The sequence below is a fragment of the Lepisosteus platostomus genome, chromosome 1 (genome assembly GCF_059453375.1).
Source record: "Lepisosteus platostomus isolate fLepPlt1 chromosome 1, fLepPlt1.hap1, whole genome shotgun sequence".
In the NCBI taxonomy this organism is placed as follows: domain Eukaryota; kingdom Metazoa; phylum Chordata; class Actinopteri; order Semionotiformes; family Lepisosteidae; genus Lepisosteus; species Lepisosteus platostomus.
In genome coordinates this window covers 50,536,463-50,556,823 of record NC_142611.1, presented here as the reverse complement: position 1 = coordinate 50,556,823, position 20,361 = coordinate 50,536,463, and the positions used below count along the sequence as shown (strand labels likewise).

Genomic DNA, 20,361 nt, shown 5'->3' with positions numbered 1-20,361 from the left:
GCTGAAGAGAGACGAAAAGAAACACAACATTGCCACAGACGAAACGTGTTTCCTCTCTTCAATTTTCAGCAGGGAATACACCTTTTACTTGTTCCATTAACTGATAGTGATTGGTTGCTATTGGTTCACACCCAGCTGTAGTGGTTTTAAGAAAACTATTCCTTTGTTTTTAGAAATGTCTCTTTATTGCTTCAAAAACCTCTCTTATACATATTAAAAATATAAATTTCTACAAGAACCACAGTTATACTAAGTCCAAAAATATCTGTATTGTGGTACGTAAAATTGTGATCAATTTTGGTTGATCAGTAACTTCCTAAAATATAATTACTGCACAGTCTAAAACTCATGGGGAAAATTAAGCACAGAGGGATGAACCTGATATCCTGATCACTGCGCAGCTACAAGGTGTGATTTACGATTTGAAAGACAGGAGAAGGTTATTATATATTGTGCACATCATCTGTATTATTTTTATTTTTCTTGTGCTCAGTTTTCAATAGCTTTTGTCATACTATGATTGAGCAAAGAACATTTCCCATTTGTTAGTCATACATAATTTGCCGTAAAAAGCTCGGTAACTATGAAATAAGGGGCTGTAATACAGAAATAAAAGCAATTAAGGATAATTGTGTTTAAGGCTGATTGAAATGCAGCTATATTATGTTGTCCATCATTGGGCAATAATTTAACAAAACAATAACAAAAAAGGTAAAGCTCACCTATTTCATTGTGATATTGTGCAAACACAGTGAATCCGTTAATTTTCAATGTTTTTTTATTTTGAACCTTACAGTATATTTCAACAGGCCCCCCTATGGTCACAACATGTGTAATTATGCTTTTTTCTCAGATAGTATTGATTTTGGTTAAACGCCCTTCAGCACGGACAAACATGACCTAGCTCTCCAGTATGTTATGCGCCAATGTGTCGACAGCACTAACCTCTCTCATGCAGTTGCTTGACATCCTGGTGCCGGACTTGCACCTTTTGCTCAAGTTAGGACACATGTTTGGTCTGAAACATTTCTGAGACTAATACTCCTGTAGAGATTGCATTGACTTTCCTCTTTTGTAAAACTCTGGATCCTGTTTAACAAACACACACTCATTCTCTGCAATCATTTATCCTTCTTATAAGGCAAATTGATTGATGATATTATGCCATTACATTGGATTATTTTCAATATATGCAATTCTTATTGTTTTCCTGGGCATTGGCCCGGAAAGGAGATGTACTGTAAACCTTGACTGCCTGTGCCTGTGAGTGTCAAATGCTCTTGAACGATCGAATAAATCTTTACTTCTGCTTATTTCAGTGGACTGTAACTAACATGCTCTTACTTTTACTGTACTGTTGAGAAAAAAACTGTTTGCACATTATTTGGTTTGGCTAATTCATGTCACTCTTCTTCGTCATGGGCATTCAAAGGGAATCAATGTTAAAAGCTTTCTGCTCTGGTGCAAACTTTAACTCCTATTAAACAGACAATGATTAGAAGAGGTCACCCAGTACCGTGACACTCGAAAGCAAAAGATATTGCTCCCCGGACATAGATTAGCTTAAAAAGATCAGCAAAGCAGAAAGGTCACATCACCAAGCTGCTTGCAAATGTAGTTTGCACAGCTTTTAACTCTGGTTGTATTGACAGTGCCACATCACTTTCTTCTCTGCTATCATTAGGGCTAAACCTCACAAGCATTCGTCAGCCTGACCGATGAGTGTGAATGTTTTTGTTTGCTTCAAAGCTGAAAGAGATCTTTTGTCTGTAACCGTAGAGTAGGGGACGGCGATCATTAATGTTGTTACTTTATCTCCTGTGATGCAGCTTTGTCCAGTATGTGTATCAATTTGTGCAAGCTGAACCCAGCTTTCCCTTGAGCCTCATGGGAGTTTTATACATCACACTGTTTGCATGGTGACAGATGCTGTAAAAAAACTAGGATAAAATGCTTCTGGTGATTTTACAGCATCAATTCTATAAAATCGTTTTGGATTCAATAATTGCAGGAACTGTAGCTTTTAAACACATTTGAATCTTTCCCGCTTCCACTCAGCAAGAGTTCAAGAGAAGCTGATAGAGGTGTCATTGCTTCTCATGTCATTCTTTCTAGACAATTCAATTTGCCAGTTGCATGCAGTGGGTAGCTTTTCCACTTGCCATTGCAATACAGTTCTAGAGTAGAGTTTGTCCGAGTCGTGTCCCGTTGCCAAGGTAACCAGATCCAACTACATGCGTTGCATACAGTGTGTTTACAAATACGTGAAGGAATGCCAGCGTTATCCTCTTTCTTCCAGGAAAACATACAATGTTACAGGTATATTTATGAAATTCTGCTATATTTGCTATCCTAATATTCCCTTTGTGTCTGTGCGAATGCTTAAAAGGAATGCTGCACAGTTGTTGTATACATAAACAGACGTCGTGTCCTGGTGTCATCTAAGGCCATGTTTCTGAACCTCTTGTTTGCAGACTGACTACAGTCCCCGAAGCAAAGATGACTGGTGCAATCTTAAGTAACATTGTGGACTGCATTTTAGCCTAAACTCTCCTCAAGAAAGGAGGCCCTTACAGAGCTGGTCCCTTGTACAAAAACGATGAAAACGCTGATTAATGGCATCAACAGACAGCATAGTGAGCTTACTGCTGCTTTAGTTAGTTTCAATGGGTAAACCTTACAAATAAAACTACTGTAAAAATGGTACCACTGACATTAATGACCAACAATGGACAATTATGTTATGTGATCTATAAGATATCAAATTGCTTATTTTCAAAGTACAAAACAGGTATATATTTCATATTTTACAAGCAGTGGAAAAAACACTAACCCTACACCAGAGCAAAAGCTTAATCCCACCTCTTCTTTTAAGCAAAAAAATGACAAAATAAAGAGGTAGCCTAGAGATTTTAATCAAATGTCTGTAAAGGGCATTTGTCAGAACATACTCCATTAAAAGATACTGTACATGTAAACTGTTTTGATGTACTGAATCAGGAGAGTATTTTGAGATGATTAAAAGTACATTTTGCTTTTTGAAATTCAAGAATAGATGCAGAAAGAAATTACTATTCAAGAGAGCCAGGACATGTCTTCAGGCGATTAGTAAAAGATTTTGAAGCACATAGATTAAAAAATTACAACAGCCTTAAACCTTGTGGCACTGTAACCCAAAAAATGTACTAGTGTAATTCCTATATGAATCATAGCTTAGCCAATTTGTTAAGGGTCAGTATTCACAAGAAAATGATCACTATAAAAACATGCATCCCAATGTGACCAAATTTAGTTCAAAATGCCATTTTCACTCTTAAGAATAAATAAACGTGTAGAGCTTGACAGCAGTATAATACAAAGCTGATTTAGGGCCCCTGTACACTACAGGCAGACTACATCCCGATGCTGATCTGTTCATGAGGTCCAAAGTGATTGGTTTATCGCAGTTTTCCACCGGTACTCTCATTTTTTCCTCTGTGAAGAGAAATCTGCCGTTTAGAATTTTAAGGATTTTCTCAAATATTAGACTGGTGATTTTGTGTCTCAGAATAGATACAGATACCTAATGGAAGTAAAAGTGCAGGAAATAAAAACAGTGCTCATAAACTATGATGCACACTGGATGTCGTTAGATGAATTTTGAGTGTTTTTAACTCAAGTGTTGCTCACATCAATCTGCCTCATTGTTGGATTCTTATTTTTAAACCTTCATATGCCATCAATTGTATTGACCTTTTTATATCACCTTCCAAGATATTTTTATGTTTCTCTCTTGGCTGCATATTTTTGGCTATTCCCCTTAGCTCCTGTTTTTGGTCGACTTAATTTGCGTTTCAGACAAAAATGGCTGCATGACTCATTTGTCGTGACGACAGCACTTAGTCATCAGCCAGAAAGCTAAGGTTCAGCAGAAAAAAAAACTCTCTGCAGACAAGTGTGTTACATTTTGCAAATGTTTTGTTGTATTACATCCGTTTCGACTTTCTCATTTTAAGCAGTTGAAAATGCGTTGCACTAGTTTTATTTCAAATATAATATAAATTAGATGTAAAAATATTTAAATTAGATTGAAATACTTCTCCATAGTAGTTAATCTTATCTACAGGTTACCAGACTGTACATAGTACTAAACTATCTTAGGGGGACATTTCAGGGGACACTATGTAATATGCATTAATCCATAATCTAATCTTTTTGTAATCTAAGTTTTTGTCTGCCAGCTACCAAGATGTTTTTCGTATTATTATTTGAAATAATAATTGCACATATGTGCTGCAAATTATTACTTCATAGCTAAATCTGCAGCATTAATAATCAGACATAATACGAGAATTGCTACCATTATATTATTATTGCAGCTACTGTTATTATTAGCAGGATACAGCATGCACCAAAATCATAAGCCAAAATTATGTTATTTGCAACCTTGAGGACATGACAATTATTATAATACTTGCCTTATAGAGTTGAAGTTGGAAAAAACAGAATAAAATACATCAAAGTAGAAAACAATTCTTTTATATAATATAGTACAAAGCAATTCAAAACTGTACTACTGTATATGTATGTATACATTATTTCATAACACTAAGTTTTTTAAAAAACAGGTGTTTTACTGATTAAAATATTATAGGAAAATGTTACATTTTTTAAATTATATTTTTGTACTAAAGCCTTTGTTTTAAAAACTACATGTCTGTATTTTTTATATTGGTGATTTTGAGTACCGAGCGCTTTACTTTTAATGATTGTGTGTACCGTAAAGATCTCAGTATGTTTTCCTCCTTCGTGTTCACATTTTCTCTTCTAATCTTGTTGCCTTTTACACTTGTGTCTTTTGCTGTGATGTTGTAGAACTTGGGACATATGGAAAGCTAAAATATTATCACACAATGACTGAAGAAGGTAAGCGTTTTCAAATATTCTTTGCGTCATATTTTCATTCAAGTTGGCTTTCTCTGGTTTTCCATTTCCACATTTTTGGCTTCTTGTTTCCATTGGTGGACTTTACATGTACTACAATCTCCCTTTGCAAGATCCCACGAACATAAGTACAAATCATTGCCACCATCTTCTTCACACCCCTCATGGCCAGCGTCATCGTTATCTTTGGATTTGCTTTTTGAGCTGAAATTTATTATGAAAATGATTTCTTTTAAAGACAAAATAAATACCATTTACTTCTCATTCTTTGATTTCATTTGGTAAGTTGAAATGTTTTGTGGGCGATGCTTCACATACAGTATAGACATTATATGTATTCAGTACCATATGTTTCCTCACTCTTTACAGTTTTTGGGGGGTCAGGAATTTATAGTGGGGAACTGCACAGTGAAATTCTGTTTTTCATAGCAATTTCTTTTTGCCAATTGTTTTCTGACTCTCTAAATCTTGATCTTGATTATTTGTTCAAGGTTGTGATATCTGTGCTATACAAGACGTGTCAGAAATAACTATAGGTATAGAAACTGATAAAAAATAATATAGTTCCATATAAAAGTAATTGAAAATATACTTTTAATAGGTGACCATTAAATCAAGATGGATCAGTCTGTTTCTTACAAGTATTCCTCTTGTCCGTCTTTGATTTGCATTGTTTTTGTGCCACCGGGACTTTTTATGGTAAATTGTATAAAATGTATTAAAAGCCAGGTGTTTTGGCTGTGCATAAATTATATGTTTTCAGTCTCCCTTTTCTTTGATTGCAGTTACTTTCACCATGAACATGTTAGGAAACAAAGTCCTGTGACAAATACAGTCCAGCAGACGTCATGTGATGCAGTTCTGATCTATTGAGAAGTTCCTGATCAGCTATTAATGTCAGATTCTACTGTCTTACTGAGCAGAAGTGACTGCAACATTACATACAGACATGTACAGGGCATTATAAGTTTTCTTCTAAGTCCTATGGAAACCTAGATGGGAGGGATGTATTTTCTTTCTCAAGCTATTTTGGCCTGACCAAAGGATTCGTTTAAAGTTTATTTTGGAGAAGTTTGTAAGTGTAAAAACTCCCTGCATATGATTTAGCATGATAACATATTAGATCTTCTCCGTTTGCTTTCTGGACTGACATTTAAAATCAGCAAAAGGGAGAAAAGTTAGCTGGGAGCTGGATAGGTGGGGAGGAGGTGAATAGTTGAAGTTTGTTAATCTGCAGTATGAACTTTAATCCAACCATTTTGTACTTTTATACAGTCATATTTCTTTTGTTTTGTGTTCACTTTTCCTTGCTCTTCGCTGTAGCATACTTTCTGTGAGGACCATTCTACATCTTAATACAACTGCCGGTGTTTTTCTTGAGAGCTGATATCACCTGATAGTGTATCATTGCCTGTGTCACTGCCGAGCACTGTGATACCACTAAACAGGTCATCTGACCCACTAGAATAAAATAATAAAAGACCTTTTTTGCCCTTTTAATCCAGCGTTGGGCACAATGTACTGTAAATAATTTCCTTGTTAGGTTTTTAAATCTTGAGGCAGAATGTCTCTATCCAGTGAATAAGGAGAACAGCAGTCTGGCTTCAAATAATTTAAGTTCCTATGAGAATCCTCAGGTTTTCTCAATGCATTGTTACATTTTGATCTCCAGGTGTAGATAATCATTTTATTTTAAATACAGACTTTAACAGTTCACTGTGTAATTAGAAACATTCTGAAGCATGAACATTGCTTAACAGGTCAATTCTGTAGCTCTGTAGCTGTTGTTGTGGCTTCATGTCATATTACTGTATAGTTCTGCGTAGATAGATATGATGCATCCTAGCAACTGTGGCAGCACTCAAAGTATTTCATGCGTTCTCTTCTCAAGAGCTCAGTTTTCCTCGTTTCACTCTTTAACAGTTTGCCGTCTCTATGAGGAGAACAGGAGGGACTGAAGATTTTAAAAGAGTTTTCAGCTCACATGGTCTAAAAAACTCAGATTTATAGATAGATTTTTAATTTATCCCAATTCACCACAGATGAATTTAAAAGGATGTAGCATTAAGTTACTTATTTAAAAGCATGTCATCCTAACATATGCATCCAGGTTTGGTCTAAGGCAGAGAAATTATTTTAAATCTGTGTGATTCTGCATTCAGAATAAAAATTACAATTATGTTTAATGGGTAACCATGGCACTGTTGAAAGTTTTCTTCAAAAGTTTACATGCTTTAGAATTTATGCACAGACTGGTGGTTACAGGTTTTTGAACATCAAGCCCAAAAATAGTATACTCTGAAGTGATCTTTTGTCTTTATTTTATCATAATAACATGTCACAGTTATCAAGAAACAACTAATCAGATTTCCAGGGCAGAGGAATAAAGTACCGAATCCCTTTTCAATGATAAGATTTTAACCAAGGAAATAGACTAAAAACTAACTGTAACATGAGTATATATGGGTCCAGCCCAATACTTGGAAGTTATTTATATTAAATAAACTTTGAAATGAATTACTTGACTTTTTACTATATACCATAAACTGTTGCATCCTTTACTGTAATTTCCTGGCTATATAAAGTTGTGTATATATTTTAATAATACATTTTTCAATTTTAACACCGATAGAGACCTCTATGATATTAGCTATTACACTGATTGTCATATACTGGAAAAAAAGGGCTTTAAGTGCTGGTTTTGAAATGATTTATTTGTTATGGCAGTAATTATGTTTCTGTCAACACTGCTTAACATTGATTGATGAGCAGGGACATCTTGCGCCTTATAAACAAGTTACCAAGATTTGGCACATTAAACAGTTTTAAGAACATTAAATAGCATGAAGCTGAGTGAGAGGGTATTTCTTTTCCATAAAATGCCTCACCATGAGATTTTATCTAACAAAGCTTTTGAGTGTGCTGCAGTCAGGTGTGTTAACAATTTCTTCTTGTTCCTGTTTGTACAGTGTATCATTTCTGATTATTGTGCAAATTTAGCAACTCAATGTGCTAAATTCAATGTGCTCAATGAACTTTACTGCCCACTATACAGAGCAATTATGACTAGTGGAACGTTAATATATTTGCTTAAAATGAATATATTCTTATTATACCATATATACTGTATACTTAATATGAATATATACCAGTGAATATATTTGCATACAGTTATTATAAATAAGATTATGTATTCTAATAGTCCATGGTGATGTTATTGTTATAAGACAGTTTTTGGGTCAGTGAGTAATCTAAACTTACTGTAGCATCTGGTTGAGTAGGCTGTAATTAAAAAAATCAAATATGAAAATGTTATATTACATATTTTACATACAGTATAATTTAAATTAAACATATTACTACTTGCACATAAACTACAGACATACTGTTGTGCATCCTAGTCTAATGAATGGACAGTTTCTTTCATTTAAAGTTCTCAAACACTCTGGGCATCTTCAGAATGCAATCTGAGGGAAGAGCATGTAAAACTTGGATCTGAAAGAACCTTATAACAACAAGAGTAGTACTTAGCACTACATTGGACAAACAAAGAAATGTATATTTTTCTAAAATTCACATGGCAAATCAGTTAAGTTACAATGCAATTTGTATTTACATTTCTGTTGAAGTTCAGTGCCAAGAATTCCTTGCAGACAATCCCATTGTTAAATGTTCATAGACAAGACACTGCTATCCATGTAGAGTGAATGATATTAAAAAGCCAGTTATGGCTTGTTTTACTGTACATATTCAGCATTCCCAGTTAGGCTCATGAGTAAAATCACTGTAAATAAAGCTCTTTCATTACACTGAGGATAATGAATACTCAGCCTTTCTGTATTTATAGAGATGTTTCACAATAAAGTGGAAAAGGCTTTCACACATGAAATGAAAGTTACTAAATCCTCTCAGAATTCAGTAGTGCCTGTCTATACGCTTTCAAAAAAAGCTATATTCTTGGCTTCACCATCTTAAAAGACAATTCAAGATGCTGTGAAGCTACTTAATCCGAAAACAGCAGTGGAGATTTTTAAAGCTTACGCTTATGTACTTGAATATGGTTAACATGCTATGTAATGTTAAATACATACAGAATGTGCATACCACATGGCTTAGTCAAAATTGTGTACTCACCAATGGCGGTGTGCCCAGCAGTCTGTTAATCCAACGAATCATTTGAAATAGTTCAGTGTTAGCCAACATGAACATATTTCACTAAACAAATTAATATACTGTATTTTTAAACCAACAACACAATAAAACATTTTCAAAATATTTCTTAGCCTATACACACACTCCCCATGTAGTTGTATTTGTAATCTGTGGTAATGCTGGATATATTCAGACATTAAAACCTATAAATAAATGGATTCCTGTTGTTGGCTGATATACTATGATACTGTATATCAAGAAAGAGGCTGACTGAAGTTTTAATGTCCATTAAGACGTCACAGGCAACTGATGTCCTCAGGCCAGCAATTGCAATCTAATTGGAATGGATAAATAGAGTTTATAACAGAAGGGTAGATCCTGAACTTGCACACTTGCTAACCTACGTTTATAACTCAGGTGCCCAGGACTTCCTTTCACATTACTCTCTCACATCCCTCCCAGCCTCCTCATCTACACCCTTTGCAGCAAATTCCTCTCAGTTAGGCTGCCATTCCCTCATACATATTACATATTTCCTCTATCACATTAATTAAGATCTAATCCAGCTACTGAAAATGGCATTTTAGAGTGGTCTCACACTTATTTGTCCTTTGTGAAAATATGACATTATAATAAGACATTTACCATTGTTGATACAATAGATATTTCATCTCCAGGGGCCTCATGGGGACATTTGGAGCTTTTTAATCTCCTGTTTTTCCATTTTCAGTCATGCCACTTCAAAGTCTGCCTCTTTGTATCCAATAAACAAATTATTTACTTCAGCTTGTCAGAAGAAATACCGTACATGACTATTGCAGAGAAAGCATTCATTTTTCAACTGTTTGGGTTTTATGTTTTGTGATTTGTAGGCAACCTCTTACTAACAAAAGTGTGATCACTGGTGAACCATAAAATTAGTGGTACTGTTGAAAACATAAACTATTATCATAAAGTACCACTAAAGAGCAAGACTTAACTATATTGTAGTGACTAAAAACCACTTACTGTTGGCATCTATTTATCTAGACAGTTAAGAAGAGCAATTAAACTGTTCCTGCAAGTCCAACTGCACATTCAGTAATTAATCAATTCCATTTTAGTCTGAATTAGAGTTAAATGAGGACCAAAGTTAAGCTTTAATTAAGCTTAATGTGATACATTTGCTGAATATTTCTAAATGCAGCAATTCTGCATGTCCTCTGCCAAACAAATTGTGCTGGAAATGGGCTGCAGTATTTTCTGTTATTTTAAAAATCTCTGATTCTAACTGAAAATGAATGGAGCTCCACATGGTTGATAAAGATGCTGTCATGGAGCATCTGAACACCATCCCTATGCAGGCTACAGTCACAGTTTGAAACTTCAATAACAGCAGGCTTGTTCTGAAATAGTCTCATGAAGTTCTCTGGCCTATTAAATGTTTTGATTAAATGCCTCTGTGACATTAAATTTAATGCCAAGGTGAACTAGATAGAAAATCACTCATTGTGGTACATAGCTTTGTTTTTATAAACATGATATTCAGAAAGGTTAATGATGTAAAAAAAAAGGAGCTATATGCATAGTAAGTATGCAGGAAGGTGTAGATGGTGCAGTGTTGACTACCTACTGTCGCTTATCATTTAGAGAGATAAAATGATTAATGAGATTAATTTAATAAAGCATAACATAATTCTTTAAAAGCTTGAAACGCTTCAAAATCACTCATATTTTTCTCCTACTAGAAATGTACAGTAAGTCCAATTACATTCTTCAAATAAAAGGGGAGCAATAGTTTGGCTAGGGACATTGTGGTCAGAACAGACAAGCATATCACCTCAAAGTAGTTTTCACTTATTAACAAACAAGCTATCCATTAAGTGGCTAAGAAAGAATATACTGTACAGTGTCCTCCATAAATATTGGGACAGTGAAGTCAAAGTTGCTATGTTTGCTATGTACATGAGCAATACCTGAGATTTAAGATGAAAAGATTAATTCTGGATGAGGCAAAAGTACGCAGTGTCTGTACTTTTCCTTCTGTTTCTAAGTTATTTTATTTCTGGGTATTTCTGTGCTCATATGTTGTACTGTTTTAGAATAATAGCACCTTTTGTGTAATGTCCAAGAAGAAAGTAATTGGATCTACATACTTATATGTTGCACTGTTTTAGAATAATGGCTCTTATTGTATTCAGTCTCCCCCCCATATAAGGTGAGTATTGGTTTCCAGGTTTAATTGGCTGCCAGGTCTTTCTTATTGGCGAGGTGTTTCCTGTTGCATTGATTATCCACACATTAAACAGCTGTGAATGTGTGCTGTTGGATTTAGCCTTTGCTTTTCCCTTTGTTGTCTCCCATTGAAGCCAAAAGGCCTAAACCATAATTTGGAATATCTTGAAAAAGAAAAAAAAACACTGGTGTAGTTAAGATTTGGCAACAACCAGGTCGGTTGAGGGAAACAACTGCAGATAAGATAAAAGAGAGAGAGATCACTTTATTTCTTGTATTAGGAATTAGGTATTTTCGCATACGTGCTCTCCATGAGACACACAGACAGGGAGAGAGAAGCTTGGGGTCAGCCATTTATACGGCACCCCTGGAGCAGTTGGGGTTAAGGGCCTTGCTCAGGGGCCCAATGGAGTAGAATTTCTCTGTCGGCCACAGGATACAAACCAGCAACCTTCTAGCCACAAGCACAGATCCTGAGCCACAGAGCCACCGCACCACCCCCTGATGAGAGAAAAATGATCAGAGCTGTAAAGAAAGACTGTAAAAGCAACTCTCACTGAAATCACCAGCAACCTCCGTGGTTCAGGAGTGAAGATATCACAATCTACTGTTTGCAGAAGACTTTGACAGCAGAATTATAAAGGCTACACGACAAGATGCAAACCTCGCATCAGCACCAAGAACAGATAGGTCAGATTACAATTTGCTAAAAAGTACAGAGATGAGCCAGTAGAGTTCTGGAACAAAGTGTTATGGGCAGATGAGACAAAGAGAAACTTCTGCCAAAGTGATGGTAAGCTGAAAGCGTGGAGAAAGGAACAAACTGCAGGTGATCCAGAACCTACAGTAACACTTCATCTCTGAGGTAGTGTAATGGCATGGACACTTGAGGAACTGGCTCACTCATCTCTCCTGATGAAGAAATTAATGATTGTGGCAGCAGAATGACTTCAAAAGTGTACAGAAACATCCTGTCTGCCAACTGTACTGTATGTACGAGAAAATGCTTCCAGACCCATGGGCCAGCACTTCATCATGTAGCAAGACAGAACACACTACTGACTCAACCAAGGAATTCATCAGGGGAAAAAAGTGCAAAGTCGTAGACTGGCCAAGTCAGTCTCCTGATCTAAATCAAGTAAAGCATGCTGTTCTTTTCATCTGAATCCGAATTGCTTGAGTATACAGAACAAAATAGCAATTTTGACTTCACTGTTCCAGTCCTTATGTAGGGCACTCTATATATTCTGTAATTACCTCAGTTTATATCTTCAGATAAACCATGAAAGTGTTTCCTTTCTCCTTTTGATCTTCCTTTCCTTGGCTGTTCCATTGATGGAGTGACAGCATACAGCCCCTCCAGCCTTGGTTTGCTTGGTCAAGTAAACAAAACAAGGGCAACATAACCTCATAGCACATTACCAGAGGACAGTAATGCATTTGTTAAAAATCTTTATACAGTAGGTTAATAAATGTTTCTTCACTTCTGTCTTGTCAGATTGAAATAATTAAGCAATATAAAAGGCCATAAAAAGACAAGTTTGTTGATGTAGTTCTTTTATATAAAGCAAAATACAAAAATACTTCTACTGTATATGCCAAATCAGTCAGTTTATTGAAGACAATGCCTAGATTTGTCACTAAGGTTATTATCCAGATTTGACATAAACATTATTTGCTTATTCCCCAAGCCATGAAAATATACACTGAGCTTGGGCTCCTGACAGTTTTGTGAAATGTCCTTTTCAACCTTGGCATATTTCATGAAAGCTCTCTTCTTAATATGGAAGCAGGATGCTCTGTGTCTAACATCATACTTTAAGGGTACAATAAAGATCAGTTATAAAAAACTAACTTTTCTGTGGAATTTATAGTAAAATCAAGACGTTTTGATAAATGTTCTGGCCATGCTCTTGTTTTCAAAATTTTTAAGTGTGCATACAGTACATCTGTAAAAATTACTATATAGTGAGCAAAATTAATAGTTTTTGCAAAAAATATTCCATTTCACTATAGTAATTTGGATAGGCTATATTTATTTCTTCTAATCCCATAAATTGTGCCAGTCAAAATGTAGGTCAATTACAATTTTTGTATTACTTTTGTCATGTTCTTTTAAATCTTACACAAAGAACAGAGACAACAAGTATTTTAATAGCTGGAATATCTAATAGCAAAACATACATTGTCTCAAGTGCTCTACAATTAAACAATCAACAAAAATGCCACAAATTAATTTAAGAGTATAAAAGTAGGTTTTCAGACATGATTTGAAAGTGCTGACTGACTTGCAAGATCTGCTATCAGCTGGAAAATCATTCTATATCTTCACAGTACCAGAACAGGAGCATTGTCTCCCTTTTTTGAAGCCTCATTACGGGCTTTGAAGTAATGTCCAGTCCAAAGAAGGTAAAGGACATGCAGGTGAATAGGGAGCTAACAATTTGTTGATGAAGCCAGATAAGAAATTGTTCAAGCCACTTAACCTGAAATCCACAGGGAGCCAGTGTAGGGAATTTAAGACAAGAGATACTGTATATGCACATTCATTGTAGTTTTAATTAAGATCCAAGCAGCTAAGTTTGAAATACATGAAAATAGCTTGATTTCTACTTTATTTGGTTTGTTCAAGAATGAAAGTTTTTGCAAACTTCTGTACATTTTTCAGAATTGGATGTTGTAATTTTTGCCTAAGGAGCTATGCTAATAGAAACCAGTCAATTATGCAAGATTCATAAGCTTGCTAACGGCTGATTAATTAACCTGTCTGAGTCTACAGTATCTTGCTTTATTCTCCTTTATCGTACAACAGAAACTCACTTAACATTTAATTACAGTTATACTGTATATATGTATGTATAATACAAACATTTAGTCTATACAGTACTACATAATGTTGAGATGTATTTTTCTAGCCTATGCTAATATCTGAATTTTGCTTCAAAACTAACCTACTCTTTCTGGATCTTACACTGGATCAGTGTATTTGCTGTAATTGTCATATCACATCATACTTTATCATTTTAATAGTTATTGTATTTCATTGAATTTAAAACTGAACATGTGTCAAATAAGTGTTTTGTGCTGTATTCAAATATTCATATCTAGGTAACACATTGACAAGTTTGTTGTAGAGTTTAGCACATGCAATTAGGTAAACTAGTGTACTTGATAACTGTTTCTTAGGCACCACTTTTTTGCATATTATTAAAAATCAGAAGTTGTACAGTAGGAAAAAAATGCACTTCTCCAGACCAGTTTACTTGATTCTGGTTCTGATCATTTCTGACAAACCCATGGCTACCCACATGAAAGTATACAGCATCAAGCAAAAGCAAAATAGATGCAATAATGTGTATGTGAACAAACAACATGAGATATGTCCTTTGACAGAAATGCCTTCCATGCCGAATTATAAGATTATTTTAGGTTTATTATTAAAAATCACTTAATGACTGAATAAAAGCTACCTCCGGGTTTAAAGTTGGTGACTGGTTAATTGCTCAAATATGGCTGTTGATTGGTTGAATTTAAGATGTACAGTCATATGAGCTATGTACAGTATTTCTTAGTAAAAATGTAAAACAGTGTAACCAACTTCTTTCTTCTTTAGCAATTTAATTTAACACAGAGGAAAGTTTTCTGCCCATTCTGTTAAAAGTAATGGAATGTACGCTTAGAGTCTTCTGTTATTTTTGTTTTGTAGTGAAGCAAAAAAAGGAGCACATACTTCTGGGATACTTCATAATCAGAGTCAGCCCCATTAGTGTCTAACTTCCTTTTAATAATTGCATTGCAGGAAAATTTCGGGAAAAGGCATCCATTCTTCATAAGATTGCCAAAAAGAAATGCCAAGTAGAAGATGGTGAGAAAGTCAATGGTGTTGCAAACCGTGCTGGTAAGTAGAAATGCTTGTGATGTATTTCATATTGTTTCTTGTGAGATACTGTACAACAGAATAAGCAGAGGTGAAATCCAGAATGAACACTAAGAAGAGTCTTCTTTAGGTGTGAGTGAGAAAAAGGGAATAAGAATAAGAGCAGGAATACGTGTTAAATATGTGTTAAAGACAGCAGTGAGGAGATAAAAAATAATTAAGATTGGGTGAGGAGATGGATAAAAAAGGGAGATAAAGAGATAGAAATCCAAGGGAGATGAATTCCAGTAGGCAGAAATCTATATTGAATGGATTTAGAAAGAAATGAGTCAGTCATTGATATCTGTGGAAAGGTCTGAATTGTGTTTTTAGGATCGTTTTGACTTTTGTCGTCTTTCTGGAGTAGTAGTCTTTGAGTCACGGTCAGGAGAGGTAAACTGGGGAACATCAACTTGAAAAGATGTTTGATCCTTATTGCTCTGATACCTAACCTGAAATAACAGACCAGTCTCCTACCTGCTTAACCAATGAGTGTGTCTTGTGGGATATGTATCTGGAGCAGCTTCTTTTGTCACTGTGGATTGTGGCTTTAGCCAATTAGGAGAACTGTGGATGAGAAGGCTACGTTGATTAGGTGAGTTGATTGATTGGTGTGTGTGGTCAAAGATCCAGTGGAAGCATCACTCTGTAAAACGGAAGGTTTGTTTGATGACCTTGGTTTAATTTAGCTTAAGTTTCATCCCATGGCTTCAACAAATTTGATATGGTGTGATTAGAGTGCCAGATTGGATAAGAGTGGACTTGTGTTTTGTGGGAGTAAAAAAGACATTGGGAGCTTACTTACTGCATTGGTAAATGAAGTACAGTAGTCATCTGAAGCAAAGCTATGCTATGGTAAAGTTCAACTACTCTGGTATTCAATTTGTCAATTACTGGGTTGGATTTGATTGTTGATGAGGGAATTACATTTGCGAAATGTGCTGTAAGATAAACGGTGGTGAAAACAGCTGAGGTCAATCAGAATCTTATTGGTGTCCATTGCTTTGGGTACTTTCACAAATTTGAGGCCTTTGGTGAAAAGAGATCTCTTTTTGTGAAAGTGAAAGAGGAAGGTTTTGTAACAAGATATTTGTTGCTAGAAGAAGTATTCGGTACATTTGCATTTTAAGCAGTAGTTAGGTTCCTGGCATAGCATGTATATACCCAAAATCACATACATCAGAACACCCCCCTTAGACCCTGCAATTCCCCTCCCTTAAACAAGTCAGCCGTATGTGTATTAGTATGTGTATGAATGTCGTTTAAAGTATTATGAAAACAGTAATAAAGCAAAAACAGTATTGTACAATATACAAAATAGATTAAATAAAATTTAATAACTGCAGTTATTATTAATTAGAGACACAGTATGAGACACGTATATAATGAAACAGTAGATGGATAGGTCTTCAGAACAGGCTTCTCTCCGTCTCTAATTGTACAAATTGTAGATTTCATTCTTGCCACACATACAGTATGTACCAAACTGGTCACTGTCACCCCATCCCTTAACTTCATTAAAATCTCGATTTGTAACTCCAAATCATGCACTTTACTTGTTTTCGGTTTAGGAGCCACACGATAAAGAATGCACCAGCATCCTATAGGGTCTGCAACTAGTTCCCAAAGCATAGCTCAGGTGTGTGCCACACCAGATTTAAATCGATCAATTTTCCTGCGTCATTTGATTTTTCATGTATTTTTTCATCTCTGACTGCATATACATTGCGTCAAAATATTTTGGGTAAAAAGCGACTCTACTGTATTCCGTTGTGGAAGATTTGTATGTTTGTCCTTACAGGTACAGAGGAACTGACAGTGCTTGGAATATAGGGTTCTGAAATTGTTTAATAAAATGTTGTGGAGCTGCTTGTTACAAAAATGTTTTCTTTTCTGATAGTGCTGTCGTGTGGTAAAATATTTAAGAGGAAAAAAATGTCTGAAAGCAAACTGGTGAAGAAGCCTTTGAGTGTTAGAATTGTGAAAACTAAGGATTTATTCAGAATGAGCAGTTAAACAAGAATTGGATGACAAAAGTGGAAAATACAGTGGTGTGAAAAAGTGTTTGCCCCCTTCCTGATTTCTTATTTTTTTGCATGTTTGTCACACCGAAATGTTTCAGATCATCAAACAAATTGAAATATTAGACAAAGATAACACAAGTAAACACAAAATGCAGTTTTTTAATGAAGGTTTTTATTATTAAGGGAAAAAAAAAACAAACCTACATGGTCCTGTGTGAAAAGTGATTGCCCCCCCTGTTAAAACATAAATCAACTGTGGTTTATCACATCTTTGGAAAGCTGAGTTCAATTTCTCTAGCCACACCCAGGCCTGATAACTGCCACACCTGTTCTCAATCAAGAAATCACCTAAATAGCACCTGCCTGACAAAGTGAAGTAGACCAAAAGATCCTCAAAAGCTAGACATCATGCTTCTTCATTTAAAAACTGCATTTTGTGTTTACTTGTGTTATCATTGTCTAATATTTCAATTTGTTTGATGATCTGAAACATTTCAGTATGACAAACATGCAAAACAATAAGAAATCAGGAAGGGGGCAAACACTTTTTCACACCACTGTATGTGGAAGTCCATTTAAAACAGGAAATGGGAAGCATGTCTTTAATATGGAGCAAGATATCTAGGCATGTTGTTAAAGCCTATACCTTGGGTTATTTTATGAAATGGCTGAATGAAATCCTTGGATAAAGAAGCCTTATCAAATGACTCTCTCTCTCATTTATGATCTTTTTGAGGTTCTTAGTTGGCCAGTACTGGAACTAAAAGGAAAAGGTACTAAATTTCAGATGGAATCATTTCAGAATTGTTGTGGTGATGGCATCTGTAGTAAAATAGGCAAGTTGAAGAAAGGGAAAGGGTCAGGTACATAGAATGAGCTCAAGGTGAAGAAGCAGGTCTGAAAAAGGCTTTAGTAGAAGGAATGGTAGATCATAGTGAGTGGAGCCAGAAGAGATTAAAATAGGAGCTGCTTCAGCACACAAGCTGCAAAGCAAACTACAAACTCCTGTATATGTAGTAGAAATTGTATTTGTCTTAGGTTTCTACTTCAGATTTGCAGCTTGAGCTCTACTTAATAGGAAACTCTGATGGAGAGCAATCAAACAAATGTGCAACCTCCCGACTGAATTTCAACAGGAAAGGAGATGGTGTTCTTGTGAAAAAGATCAAAATACCATTATGTGAAGTGCGATCACAACTGCAAAGAGCTACTTAAAAAACATTAACAGAGCACTAAGCTTGAATTTCAAGTTAAGATCTCTCCAAGATATACGGAACAATTCATGAGATCTTTTAATCAAGTAAATTAAGCGATGATCTGGAACTTCAGATGGAAGATATCTATACCCTGTGGCAGGCTTTGATACTTTTTCAGAAGTGTGAATCTCATTTGCTGCCTCTGTCACTAGGCTGTCTCTCATTCTGTTCACTTTCAAGGTCACCTGCTAATGTTAGTTCCAGCCAACTCTATGTTCTCTGCCCCTCAGTGTTGACTCTTACAGGGCTGATTAATGAGCTAGAGAAGTCTGATATGGAAAGGCTGAAAAGGTTCAGCATAATTTGTGACTTATCAGCATCACTTAAGCTTTTCCATCTACTTGTGTTAAAAAAGCTCATGCCTCTCTACTCTCTGAATATGCCTCATATACTGAATGTGATTTTAAATTTTGAGCTGTTTTGTGTTTAAAGAGGCTAAAAGTGATTCTTAATTTTTAGTATTTAACCTGTAATTAACATTTTCCTTTCAATGAATAAATTAGCTACTGTACATTTAATAAAATTGTGTACTGTGATGGACCTGTGAGTCCACCCTACATGTTGGGTAAAGTCAAAGTTTGAACCCTGTGCTTGCCGAATAGGGTTGCTGGTAAGTACTGTAACTTACTGTAACTGATTCACATGTTTATGTAATCTAATCAGCTGTCTAGCCTTTGAATACTGTTTATTTTTTGTGTGTATTCTAAATCTTAATTTATTATTCAAATTATTAATTTGATAAAGACGTTAGTATCCGATTAATAGAGTTCTAATTTCTAATGTTGCTATTCTGTTAGATGAGAGGTGTGATTTGGGTTTTTAAATAGTCCCACTAGTCTCAATTGCTGTTATATTGTAATTCCCATCTATCCAAAGCAAGGATATTTTTGTGGAAGATAGTGTTATAGGTTCTGTAAAAATCCTGTAAAAACAGGAAAAAGATCAGAAGTAAATGAAGGGATAACAACTCTGCCATGGCATGACCAATTAGCGAATACTGCTTCATGGTCTTGGAATGCTCTGTGCCTTTGCTTTTTTCCTGTTTAGTCCTCAAATGCATAATTCTCATATTATTGAAGTATTTCCAAGAGGATATTTTAAATTAGATATAGACAAAATGTCTAGTAAAATATCTACCTTTTCTAGGGGATAAAATACATTTTTATTATTTGAATCATTCAATTAAGGAGTTCCTTAAGTACTAAACAGAAGACATACTCCAAGATCAAAGGCAAAAGCCTTTTTAACATTTGGAAATGGGAGTCACACATTAAACATCTTTAAGAACATGGTGTATGTGTTTTGTATATGTTGTTTAATGTTTTTAATTTATTTACTGTTTAAAATGTTATGTACAGTACACATTACTTCAATTTAATGTAAAGAATGATCACCTTTTATTTAGTACATCACCTGTTTAATAAGAAATAAAGTTTTTTGGGGATATACTGTATGAGGTAGTTCCCTGTATTGGCCCGTGACCGTCGGAAAATGTTGGAATCTGGATTATTCATTGCGGAATGAATGATCTACTGTATATCAGTGAAGCTAAAACAGGATTGGAATAACACAGAAAAAAAAACTCCTTTTGGTAATATTGAGTCAGATATCAGCCAAACGTAGTTACTGTCCAAAAAGTCACAGGCTTAAGATGTCAGCCAGGATCAAACTATCCATTTCTATCCCATTGCTAAGTAAAAGAACGATTTTTTTCTATATCCTATATGACAGGAAGAGCGATTATATAATGTAATCTTGCAGCCATGGTTTTCAAGTGGATTTATCAAGAGTCCAATTAATTTACATGTTGTCTTTTTCAAAGGCGGAGGTTAGGGGAAGCTTCAGTAACAGTCATGAATATGATATTCCAGTTCAG

General features: G+C 35.2%; 1 protein-coding gene across 7 annotated transcripts in view; it reads left to right on the top strand.

Annotated features, from left to right (window-relative positions):
* slc24a2a (solute carrier family 24 member 2a) overlaps positions 1–20,361 on the top strand; it is a 97,614-nt gene that overhangs the window by 53,776 nt on the left and 23,477 nt on the right. For 4 of the 7 annotated variants that reach the window (XM_088631117.1, XM_088631136.1, XM_088631097.1 and 1 more), the window contains 2 exons: positions 4,855–4,905; positions 15,089–15,187. In XM_088631117.1, the coding sequence (XP_088487243.1) occupies positions 4,855–4,905; positions 15,089–15,187 (150 nt within the window). The remainder of the gene's footprint in view (positions 1–4,854; positions 4,906–15,088; positions 15,188–20,361) is intronic. The other 3 variants (XM_088631147.1, XM_088631126.1, XM_088631143.1) reach the window with 1 other exon arrangement.